Source organism: Ruditapes philippinarum, unplaced genomic scaffold (assembly GCF_026571515.1).
Source record: "Ruditapes philippinarum isolate M1 unplaced genomic scaffold, ASM2657151v2 ctg989_1_1_1_1, whole genome shotgun sequence".
NCBI lineage: Eukaryota > Metazoa > Mollusca > Bivalvia > Venerida > Veneridae > Ruditapes > Ruditapes philippinarum.
The window spans coordinates 11,843-24,830 of NW_026852943.1; the positions used below are offsets into that span (position 1 = coordinate 11,843).

Genomic DNA, 12,988 nt, shown 5'->3' on the forward strand with positions numbered 1-12,988 from the left:
TTTTTACATGATCTGAATGGAAATATTTTTTTCGAGATTAATGTTTCATTTGATGTACGTCTATACCAATAACTCATGTGCAAACTTTCAGAGCATTCGCTCTTTTGATTGTAAAAAAGTGCCCCAACTTTGTGAAGTTTTTCTACGCTTTCTTCTCAATTTGGCTAAGAATCGCACAAAAATACGAGTTCTTATTTATCTCTGAGTATATGTCTTCATTATCTTTTGCATAAATTTCTGTTTGAAATGCCCCAGTTTTTAAATGCAGTAAATTGAAATTTTATGTTTTTAGACTTTTGAACCACAGTCGAGTTCCTTAAAACGTTTTCGAATCCTTTTAGAATTTTCATAATACATGTAATAAACATTTCTCCACTAAACAATCGAGCTGATTTGTTCTGTATATTAAATTTTGAATTTTCCTTAACAATGTTGTTAGCCTACACGCACATACAATATACCTGTGTTATTTGCCTACTAGGTCTACCGCTTGCGATCGTATAATCCTAATAGCAAATGAAAACAAAAACGAAATGCTGTTGCGTAAATATTGTCTTTCCGATTTAAGGAGAACGTTACTCTTTGGTAGTGTTTAACTAGCCGCATTCTTTCATTACAAATACTGAAATATCCCTACATATAAAAATACATTTGTTAGACACATCATTTACATTTAGATCAATTCAAAATGTACGCGATCACCCCCCCCCCCCCAAATATTTTCTGATTATCGATTATCGTTCTCATGGAAAACATACACCAGTCACAATTTGCATAAAATGCTGTCTCATTAGTATCAACTAATATTTCATAATTAGTTTATCTAATTAAAAAAAAGATATTCATTTTGAATGAATAGCAAATTCTTATCTTGACCTCTTCACTGTCTGGCATAATGAAATTATTTCATAAAACAATATTGGCATGCTATTAGTCATTGGTCTACTGATAAGCCTTTTAACTATAATTATCCTGCTAAATATGTTGATTGTTTATGTCCAACATTAACACAACGTATTCCTATATAAATGAAAAAAGCTACAATTTTAGAGCCAACAGACTGCCCTGCCTGAATGGATGTGCATACTACCCTGTCTCCATACTGAAGCTATAACCCTGTTATTGTCGCCGCTAGGATTTAAACTTTTCTTTCTTTGTGGGTTTGTCTACTGTAACAGGGGTCATATATTCATTGATCCCGAAGCTAAACTTGTAGCTGGACGATCTTATGCCATTATTTATGTTAATGTCACAGAACTGCAACGCCATTCATTGTGTTTTTGAGTCACCCCCCTGGGGTCATGTCATAACAATGAGGGGGTCGAGACCTTAGTTCGTTTTTGTATAATGCCATTGTGATTCCTTGCCTTCAGTCAGACTGTCAAAATACAGCTGACTGTGGGAACTAGTTTTTTCTACTTATATCCGTATTAGAATATCAAATGTGTCCTCAATGTATAAAATTACATCAGTCAATGTAGAACATCTTGATACAGATTAAGTGTAAAATTATACCCTAGATGTCAAGGGTATATCAGTGATAAATAATGGAATATCAGTGTTTATTTTGATTAAGATATGATATATACAGGTGAATCATAGATAAACAAATATTGATTGATTGCCTGTAAATATTATAAAAACATCCCGCCTTCAAATGGGGTCTTCTGAAGTCATTCAAATACATATTTTGGTGCGTCATTTTTGAAGTTTACAAGCATAAAAATATTTTGACATCCTTTGATTCTTATTTCAAGCATAACTTTATACTTACAAAATATTTGTCCTTTTCTGAATTTAAAAACAACCTTAACACACGGAATATTAATACGATCATGTTTACATTATGACGAGTGAACAATTTTCACTATCAGATACTTTCTCAAAATTAAAAAAAATCCTCTCATATATGCATGTTAATTATGACGTTAAGAAAACCTCGTTAAAATGTTTGATCTTTAATTTCATTGCATAATTGACACATTATCTGGGTTATTACATGATTTACAAACTCTCAGGGTTAATGAATGAATGAATGAATGAATGAATGAATGAATGAATGAATTTATTTATTTATTTATTTATTTATTTATTTATTTATTTATTCCTAAATCATTCTGTTCTTTAAAATGACGAGTGCACTACCAAAATTACATTTTACACCTTTTACAACCAATATTAAGGCGTGTTAATATGGTTGTTAACTTTTCAAAAAGCGCGGGAAAAGATTAAAATACGCGCAAATTGTACTGAATCAAGTTGGAACCTGAACGTTATAGCTACGTCTATCCCATAAAGAGCTGGTACAGTTAAATCGACGTGGTTATCAATAAAGTATGATAAGGGTTTTACATTAACGGACCAATATAACTTGTCAATATCATACCTTTACATTTTAACATTGCAGTGCTAAATTTATATCGAACGCTTAGAGATACCTTTAACAGTATTATTTATGGAAGTATTCGCGCATCTTGTGCTAAGTGTTGTGAAGTTTAAAAGGCGTTTGGTAATTTAATGAGATCAGTAAAGTGTGAAGAACAGTACAGTAAATGAAACTGTTGGGAATTCTAATGTGAAATATTAATACAGCGGGTATATAAGTATGTAGAATTCTACATTATGTGTAATGAAACAGATAAATAAAACATTAACATTTTCGTTCAATAAAATATTTCATATTAAGTGTGAGTAGAAAAGTGAAACAGTCTCGTTAATATTTGTGAAACTGTATGGATTATATGATGTCCTTTTTTCCAGATAACATTCTCTTAATGTTATTCTGTGCTTGGCCGATAAATTGAAGTTTGGAATGTAAATAAAAATCGATCTGATTATTAAGTCTACCGCCGTTAATGTTTACAATCCAAGGTCTTGTTGACAAAGGAGAGAAATAGAATCTTATATCGACTGGTGGAGAAACGTTAAATCTCGTAAAGAAGGATATTTAAACATTTTGAAACATTTACATTGGACTAGTGGTTTGAAGGACACAATTTGTATGCCATTTTTAGAAAAAGAAAAAGTTAATGAGATTATTTTTCAAAAGTTTTGAAATGTGAAAAGAGAATTGGAATTATAATGTGATCAGTAAAAAGAAAAACTAACAAAGTCGAAATAGTTTATGTATGAACTATCGCGTATAGGACATAATTTTAGTTTAGGAGAGGGTATACGATAAAAATATATAAAAAATGAATTTTTCAAAATTTCGACAGACCGGGGAGTTGTCAGATATAACGGTCGTTGTCGACAACACAGAGTTTAAACTACATAAATTTCCGCTATATGCCAAGTCAGACTTCTTCTGTGCTTTGGCTAAAAGTCCGGGAACAGACTGTAACAGGGTGGAATTAAAGGAGTTTCCCGGAGGACCGGAAGCTTTTGGTGTCGTTGCTGACTTTTGTTACAATATGAAAGTGGATTTAACAAAGACAAATGTCGTACATATTAGATGTGCCTCAGAAGTTCTACAAATGACTGGCTCTGGGAACTTGGCTGAAGTCTCGGAAAAGTTTTTACAAGATACAATTACTTCTGCTAAAATGAGTAGATCTACGTCTGCTATTGTGTCATTGTTACTTTCCTGTATAACGGCGTCTGCTGTTGCGGAAAAAGCGGAAATCGTTTCACAATGTAGCGACGCTCTTGTTGATTGTTGGCTGAAACCACCTACTAAGTTCAGTAGCCCTACTTTCTCAAAGAAAGGATCTGACCGTGGTGATGAAAGCATAAGACTTTTATTAGGATTGCCAGTTGCTTGGCTAGTAAAACTATTAGTTCTTGCACGAAATAAAGGTGTCAAACACAACGTGATGGCAGAGGTTGTCACGAAATACGTCATGGCTTTCATCGATAAAAATGACGCTGAAGAAAAAGGGGTCGACCAAAAGAAGGCTGATACAGTCGACTCAAAGCCAGGCCTTAAAGGATCAAGATCCTCTCACCACGATCACGATGTGAAAGAAAGTAAAGCTGGGATAAAGTCGAAGAAAAAGTCTGATACGGGGAAAGTTTTCGATGCCATTTTGTGTGAGTTACCAGAAGAGGCGTTTAGTGAGGAGTGTGTAACAACAGACTGGGTTACAAAAGCTTTGAAATTTGCAACCTTACATGGATGCAAATGTAGAAGAACTCTTGTTAGAGTTGCAGGTGATCGTTTAAATAGTCTGTCAGCAGACGATCTCTGTATTATATCACCATCTGTTTTGAAAGACATTGTGTCAGAATCGTGTAATGGCGATGCCAACCAGGGACAAAAAGCTTGCCAATTAGTCGAAAATTACATGAATGAAATGGCGCGAAAAGGTGTGCTTACAGCAGAGACATACAAGACACTTGTGACTTCCGGTCCACCTGATTGTAGAAAGTCACATGATTCGCTGTATGGTATACTTGAATACGTTCTAACAGCTGGTAAGTTCCATATAAGTAATATATGCAAAATCTTAATATTGAATATTTGAATACGCTTGATTAACTATATAAAAATTTCAATCCTGCAAATATCTAGTAATAAAACACTAACTTTATAGTAAATTGGTCTGTATCCGGTAAAACATACAGTCATTAAGTGTTAGAATCAGTTTACGATGACTTTTCTTTTCATTGTAGGAGAATATTTTATCTTAGTATGGGTGAACGGTATGTACGGTATTCAAAACAACTGTTCAATTTCTTTCTTTTACGCTATAAACAATTTGTTAGATTAGTTTTAACTACCGTGGATTACAGAAAAGTATGTGTGAAAGACACTAAAATATTGAATTTGGTTTGGTCTATTCGTGCAGTTTTCTTCAAAAATGAAAAAACTATTTTCAAACTTTACAACACCTCTTTACTTTGATTAATAAATGTTACAATCGTGTGATAATAGTTTTATTTATAACTCAAAAATGTTAATTCTATATCTCCCTAATATCCTATTATATCTTTGGTTTTATTTTCTCAAAATGTATCTTTTTCCTCCTTTTGTGACATTAAGCCCAGTGTAAAAGCACTGGGCAATACATGTATTTTTTAATCTTTTCGAAGAGGTTTACCTAATCTTGACTTATTAATAACAAAATTATATTATATGTACTAATATTACATGTATACTGTTTTAATCCATGAATTATTTGTAAGCTTTTAATTCCCTTCATTCATAAGATTTAATTTCTTTCCCACGGAAAATACTATCATTAACGCTTTAAATATAATACTGACAAATATAATTTAGCAGAAATAATAATGTATTTTTTAGAAAAGAATATGATTTTTGTTTTGTATATTTTATAAAAATATAAGTCTTCAATAATAACAGACCAAATTAAGCATGTATAAATATGAATATTTCAATCTGTCAATTAAGCAACAGTTAAAGGTGTTTGTAAAGTTAATTATCAGAGTTCACAATTAGATTGCTAATAGTATTACTGCATGTATGCGTGCCGCGGATTTTATCCTATAAAATTTGTCAACAATAAAACAAGTCTTAGTTAAACTTGATTAAAGTAGGTGATTTAAAAAAAAAGGCATTACTGTTATTGAACAATTTAAACGAGTAAAAAGCGGAAGGAGATGTAGTAAAAAGTAAAATCGCCAGAAAGGATCAAAATGCAATGCGTACACGTATACATATTTTAGTTAGAAGCTATTAAAGCCAGCATTGCACAATAACATTAGATTAACATATTCATACCACGTACATTGTTGATGTTGTTTTTTCATTTAGAATTCATGAAATGTCATATTTAAAATACTGTACGTAAAAAAAGAATGGAGCTTCATAATCATAAATACAAAACTAAGATAAAAGGCAAATATCCTGGAACGGTCACAAAATGTAGGCTAATTGAATCTTAATGACATTACACTATTGCGTGTTGACTTGATATATAACATTTATTTTACTAAGGTGACACATTAATCGACTTTGAGAAAAGTCATAGACATGAAAAAAAAATCATTCTTTTTTATTATTCCTATTGGCATTCATATAAGCTCACACGAATTTACAGTTTCGGATCCCCTTCAACATACTTGAAAGTCTCAAATACTGATGAGCCGCGTCACGACAAAACCAACATAATGGGTTTGCGACTAGCATTGATCCAGACCAGCCTGCGCATCCGCACAGTCTGATCAGGATCCATGCTGTTCGCTTTCAAACCCTATTACAAGTAGAGAAATTGATAGCGAACAGCATGGATCCTGATCAGACTGCGCGGATGCGCAGGCTGGTCTGGATCCATGCTGGTCGCAAACGCATTATGTTGGTTTTGTCGTGACACGGCTCATATATACTATACGTAAACAGCTGAATTTGCCGACAAGGGACCGAACATTTTCGACGATCATGATAAATGTACGACCTTAATTACTTCTACAAATAAAAGCCAAGTCACATTCCGCCGACAGCAAGATATGATCTCTTTTATGAAAACACAATAAAACAATAAAATTTGTCGATATCAGCATTAAACCATTTTTATCTTATATCTTGGACGTCTTTCAACGGGATTATTAAATCAAATTCCACACTTGTAACAGACAGGGCCAATAATACATGAATGACATCTGAATAGTGGAATTTGAGACTATGCTACAATATACATAGAACTGTAACAAAAGTTATAACAAAAGTTATTATAATTTTGCTTAAAATCGTGTATAAAGTCCGGATCATAATGAGTTAGCTATTTTATATACAGGTCATTATGATTATAATTATGAACATTTTTAATAGTTTCTGTATCTAATTTTATACTAATAAGACCTATATACCATGGTATACATGTGTATACATCATAACTTTAAGCATGCCAGTCGTTATTTATAGTTTATCATCATTTTAAGTATTTACTGATGCAACTTTTAGGTGCATCTGTATTTGTTTTATTAATGGGCATCTGACAAACAAGTTTTTTTAAATGCTATTTTCAAGCATGCGTAAAACAGATAGATGCTCAACGATAAGTAACTGAGACAAAACTAAAGTATGTTTCTTTTTTTTGCCAGTTGTTTTTTATGATGGTGTTTATGATGATGTTTATGCTAGTATAATTATAATGGTGTTTATGATGATGTTTATGCTAGTATAATTATAATGGTGTTTATGATGGTAATTTTCTTTCCTTACAGAAAAAGATAAACTGAATGAGGATCAACGTACTGAGTTAATGGAGACAGTGAACTTTAACCTCCTGGGAGAAGCCACATTGAAGCGTGCGTTCGATACCCAGGTTGTCCCTGCCACCTTCGTTGCTAAGGGAGCTCTTGCATTATGTGCTAAGTTGAAGACAGAGCTGGAATCTGCCAAGAATACTGTTTGCAGGCAGGAAGATGAACTTCAGCGCTTGCGCAGAACAAAAACTGTAACGCCACAAATGACGTCATCATCATCTCCAAAGAAAGAAGTTGACTCAAGTCATTCTAGTAAGTCGACTCAAGCCATTCTAGTATGTGAAATTCTATCATTTCTCCTTTTTCTTTTCGTATCGACAAATTGCTTTGATAATCATGATACGTGTGCACTTGTAAATAGTTTGTGCGGTTTGAAGTACAGCAAAGTTATGGCACGTATAAAATATTAAGGTAATACATATACTTCATATACTTATTTAATTTTCTATTTAAGGTTTTACAGAATTGCCAGTTCGAGACACTGCCATGAACGGAAATAGCTTAAATACAGACCTGCCAACAGATCTGCTAAGCTCTCATAGCCCTACGCCACCAACGACAGAAGATGTGCTTCTAGCTGCCCGGAACAAACTTGCAACATCCGTCGCTGCGTACAACACATTTCGACCTCTGTCCGCCGACCGTGACAGCGATTATTCCTACGAAGAAGACATGGACTATAAGTATGACAGACATATTCGTTCCTATGACAACGCAAGAAATAAAGCAGGGCGTGGCTCCAGTTTCCGGTCTTCGTATTTGTCCTCCTATCCTCACAGGATATAGAAATATATATAATAATGTACTTACTTTTAGAAAAAAAGAAGCTTAAACGGTTATAGATTTCATTTCATGAGTAAAAAAAAACTGCAGTCTGATCTTAAAATTAGTATAAAAAACAATACTACATCAGTTAAATATTAGAACATATATTGTTACATGTAGTACGTTAAGTTGACAAACTGATTTAATTAAACATATTATCAGTAATACAATATCATGATTTTCATCAAAATTAAATGCACATGTATCGGCATTAAATCATTTAATTTTACCAGTAAAAGTGAATTGCTTAATACAGATGATGGGTATAGTTTATTGTTTAGCCAAGAACTTTCTTACTACTAACTTGTAATCCATAAAAAGCGATCTAGTTTGGTACACTAAACTTTGGATAAGTAATTATTGATAATAGCCGAGCTGTCCCGATTTTATGTTTCATTATTGCACATCTCTTTATGATTTTAGGCTTATTTCTTCGATCCTCTTTGTTTCCTTTACTGATATAGTCAAGTCGTTACTGTTACGCTCACGAATGGCGACATTATAATTGAAACTTTTATAAAAAGACCTGAAATTAATCGCCTTTATTTGATCTCCAGTTGTTAAGATAGATTATAGTCCTGTATGAATTCATGTTATTTCATTAGACTAATATTATTTAAAATACAACCACATTTTCTATATTTAACGATTATTTTATCGTAACATTAGGAAATAACTGTTAAGTTTATGACATTATAATTCTGTGCCCTATAAATTTCGTCATGTATTGATTGACAGACACATCAAGTGAAAATAAACCAAGTTTGATTATAAACCTGCGATATTTATTTAAAATGTTGTGATTTATTGGTATACACAGAAACACCGTTTGTATTTGTGCCCCTTGTAGGTATGGTTGATTGTTATATTATTTAAAGTCGGTTACGTTACGCTTGCTACCAGGGAAGTAACCGCTGCAGGAGTTAATACATTTTAGCTAAATACTATCAATTATCTACACATGTGAAAAAAAACCCGAAACATTTGCTTGATTATTGATCAAATAAAATCATATTATATACAATGTATATATACGGAACGAAATATTGATAAACCTACATTATCAAATTTTTTGGACATTTTAAAGTTTGTTACTAAGTTGTAGTTATTAGTTATGCATTTATAAATTAAATAAACAAAATAAACCAAAGTTAAACATTTTGTGCGCTTTTTGTTTGTGTTTTTCTTCCATAGTTAATGTCTCACTTTACTTCATTCACGGACTGCACAAAGCACTAAAAACTGCACAGATACACATATTGATCAGGCTCTTTACTGTATCACTGACAGTAAATATACCGACCACCGGCTCTTTAATAGAATGGTACTTCACTTCCATTTTCAACGCAGCGACCAAACTGTAAAGTTTGATAAAATTCATGAAGAAACATAAGAAAGAGGAACGCTGGTAATTTATAAATATAGATAATTTTATTACACTATCAGGTATTCCAGCAACATTCTTAACTTATAGCACCTTGTGAGAAAACATTACAACATTACACCAAACTTCAAGTACACTATTTTAAAGCTTCAAACCTACATCTGTGAACTCCTCAGCAATATTAAATACCAAAATCTGACCTTAAGTTCTTGATTACATTACATTGCATCAAATATAAAACCACAAATAAATAAATATTACTTTTATGCAAAGTGCATGTATATCATTTCAAATAGGGCAAGTACAATGTATGTCCTATATACAAAGTCAAGTTATTAACAATAAAAGCCAGATTATGTTATCAGGATGATCCTTTAACATTTTATTTAAAATGTGCCTCCTTCAGCTTAAACAAGAAAAGTGTTAAAGACATACTGTGCTCAAATTTGATATTAGAAAATAGTGATAAATGCTACACAGTATCTTTTTAAACATGAAATAAAAAACATGTTTTAACTTCACACACAGTATATTTGTCATGTTTAAAATTCTACACACAATAGGTGGTCAAAATATGAATATATAGTGTCCTTAAAAAAACTGGCTGTACACAATTTATTCATTATTTTATTCAAATTAGACATATTCAATAAGAATTTCACAGATTTCAATAAATTTATGTGATTAAAATATTTTACTCAAGGATGAACATAGTATAATCTTTAAAACACATATAATTCAACATTTTTCATTTGGTTATATATACTTCAAAATTACACCATTCAGGTAACATAGAGAGTTGGAGACTATAAACATTTTACTCATGACACATCTTCGACCTCGTGACTTGTCTAATTTAATTAGAGGTGGAAGATGCTTTGTATACTGAACATCATTTCAGACTAGGGGCAAGTCCTTCTGTATGCTAGCTGGATAATTCTTTTGACATGAAAGTAATCAGCTTCCCAATTAGAATTAACTCCAACAGGTGTAAAGGGTAATTATAACATAAATTACCTCACCATTCAGGTCTTTCAAATTAATATATGGCATAATGTAATCAAAAATAAAAAAATGGCCAAAGAATAACTTAAAAGTGATTTTAATTTATTACTATGTTACAAGTCGTTTATCACAGTAAAACATTTGGAATGTGATATGTTTGTTAATATAAATCTCCCAGCAATTCACTTCAAATATTCCTACCATTAGATTCTTAAAAACAAGTGTGAAAGTATTTAGTCAAAATGGGACGGGAACAAAAATATGGCACCATCAGGATGTCAATACAGTTTGATACATTCTATCTCACAACAGAATTGGACTGTATTTTATATCAGTTTAAATATGATTTACCAAGTTTTAACCTATATTGAGTTGCATTCTACATCAACAAGGTAAATTCTGCTATTCGTTTCACTCCTGATCAAAAGGTATGACCTACGCCTTTTGACAAATATTACTATAAAGATGCACACTTTCTGAGCATCTATATTTTTACCTTTTAATAGTCATCTTTTATCAAAGGTGTTGCTGTTGGCAGATTTTACACTTAATATCATGCGATGTTTTAATATTGCATTTTTAATGTGAAATGTATTTGCATATAATATATTATATGTGTATGTATTTTATATATACTCATATATATGCTTGTAATATAACAGACTAGAGTATGTAAAATACCTTAAGTCTCTTGTAATTCTACTCAAAGAATGGCTATGTACAAAGTAATTTTTATCACTTATGCTGAAATGTATGTAATTGTGCATAGATAAGACTATAAATAATAAATAATGATCTATATTTAAAGTTTTAAAACTTTGGCACAATTCATATATATCCTTATTAAACAATCACTGTTGGTTTGTTTGTTTATCACAAACATCTTGTCTTATCAATAATTGGTTACTTTAAGAGACAGATTCATACAAAGTTTGACAGAATACACATATGAATTTAGAATAATAAACAGTTACTAACATAAACATTATTAATACTCCCGATTGCTCTAACAACTGCCTCAGCTTCATGAAACATTGCAAAATATATAAGACAAAACTGAAATAAAACAGTTTTAACTAGAGTATATGACTAGATATCGTATCATATGGAATGAGATAATTAAATTATACTGCACAATCCAAGGCACACTTTGGATTACGTAATTTTACCGTTATGAATGAAGTTGTAATGTCAAACACTGTTGTAAATAAACAGTTACTGGTGTAATGATATAACTTTCCATGACAAATTGTTTTATAAAGGTAAAGAGTTTAAAATCTAATGGAATATGGTAATATACATGTATACAAGAAAAAATATCTCACATATGTTTGCAGTTCGATCAGAATATCCGTCCCTCAGGAACACACCCCTGGGTGGGTCCCCTCCGGATGGATATTCCGATCCGAAACAAAACATATTACATATATCATTAATCTCAAACTTTCTGTATGAACTTTTCCAGTTTCTATTTTTTGTAACTGTCTTATCAATTTTGGGAATATAAATGAAAATTTAAAGTAAGTCACCCGAACGTATAGAGCCTGGTCCGACCTCACAGAAGGGCAAGCTGGCCTGGCTCAATACTGGTGGTAAAGATTATATATTTCCAGTTCCGGCAGGTTAAGGGCTAGCGTGTATATGTAAATAACAGGCTGTCCAGCACCTTCTGACAAAATATTAGGGCAAATTTTAGGGCAATTTTTACAAAAATTTAGGGCTTAAATTAGGAATTTTTGGGTAAAGAAAAGAAATTTTAGGGCTAAAATTTGGAATTTCATAACTAAATTATGGCCTCAAAAGACCATGATATGGTCTCAACTTTGCATATTTGACACAAAAGTAACTCACAAATAATGCTCTAGTTCGGTTATAGCAAAGTTGTTACCAGTGTTCCATAGTCACCAGTGAAGAAATGGTTTCACTGGTCAACTGCCTTTAAAAAGAGCTGAAAAACTACATTAAAACATAACTAGAATGAAAACATTTTTAAACTTAAAAGTATCCCGGAACAACCAATATTCAATTAGTTCAATTAGCTATGATTAGCCAATAATAAATGGAAGGGGAAATTATACTTTAGATTTCTTTTAGCTACAAATGCATTTATTATCAACATTTATTCATTTTAAGGTTGGTACATTTTCAACAAGTCTTGATCTTTCTTAACAATTTGACCCACTCAAGTCATTCCCAGGAATATTAAAACTTAAATTCAAACAGCAGGGTATACACCTCTGAAGAATTTGTTCAAGATAAATCAGGCTACTAAAAATTGTAGAAATTTCACCACAGTGTCAGTTTTTTCAATGATTTTCAACAGTTTTTTTCCAGATTTTAAAAAACTTACACTATATGTTATAACATATGTTCAGTACATGTTAATGTGTACAAAAAGGGCAGCTGAAGGTGTCACTTCTTAGTACCCTAATTGGGTAGCAAAATGGTTAAAGCATCCAATCATTACTGCCAGTTTACCTTACCCACTTTATAATTAGCAATGGAAACTTGTCTAGATCTGCCAGCTGGTATCACTTACAAAAGATCTGTTCTACAGTCATCACTTGAAAATAACTTGATTTAAAATTAAGATTTTATTAATAAGGA

General features: G+C 31.9%; 1 protein-coding gene across 2 annotated transcripts; it reads left to right on the top strand.

Moving 5' to 3' along the window:
• The first annotated feature begins 2,730 nt into the window (after positions 1-2,730).
• Positions 2,731-9,164, top strand: LOC132728879 (uncharacterized). 2 transcript variants are annotated; one of them, XM_060714575.1, is made up of 4 exons: positions 2,731-4,416; positions 4,615-4,644; positions 7,126-7,419; positions 7,622-9,164. In XM_060714575.1, exons 1-4 carry the CDS (start codon positions 3,195-3,197, stop codon positions 7,951-7,953), a joined length of 1,878 nt encoding a protein of 625 aa, XP_060570558.1. In that variant the 5' UTR covers positions 2,731-3,194; the 3' UTR covers positions 7,954-9,164. The 2 variants fall into 2 exon arrangements, with proteins under 2 accessions (XP_060570558.1, XP_060570566.1); XM_060714583.1 differs by lacking the exon at positions 4,615-4,644.
• The last annotated feature ends 3,824 nt before the right edge of the window (positions 9,165-12,988 follow it).

Coding starts and splice junctions, on each gene's coding strand:
- LOC132728879 (XM_060714575.1), top strand. CDS start 3,195: ATGAATTTTTCAAAATTTCGACAGACCGGGGAGTTGTCAGATATAACG. Junction 4,417..4,614: donor TGAATACGTTCTAACAGCTG/GTAAGTTCCATA, acceptor TTTTCATTGTAG/GAGAATATTTTATCTTAGTA. Junction 4,645..7,125: donor TATCTTAGTATGGGTGAACG/GTATGTACGGTA, acceptor CTTTCCTTACAG/AAAAAGATAAACTGAATGAG.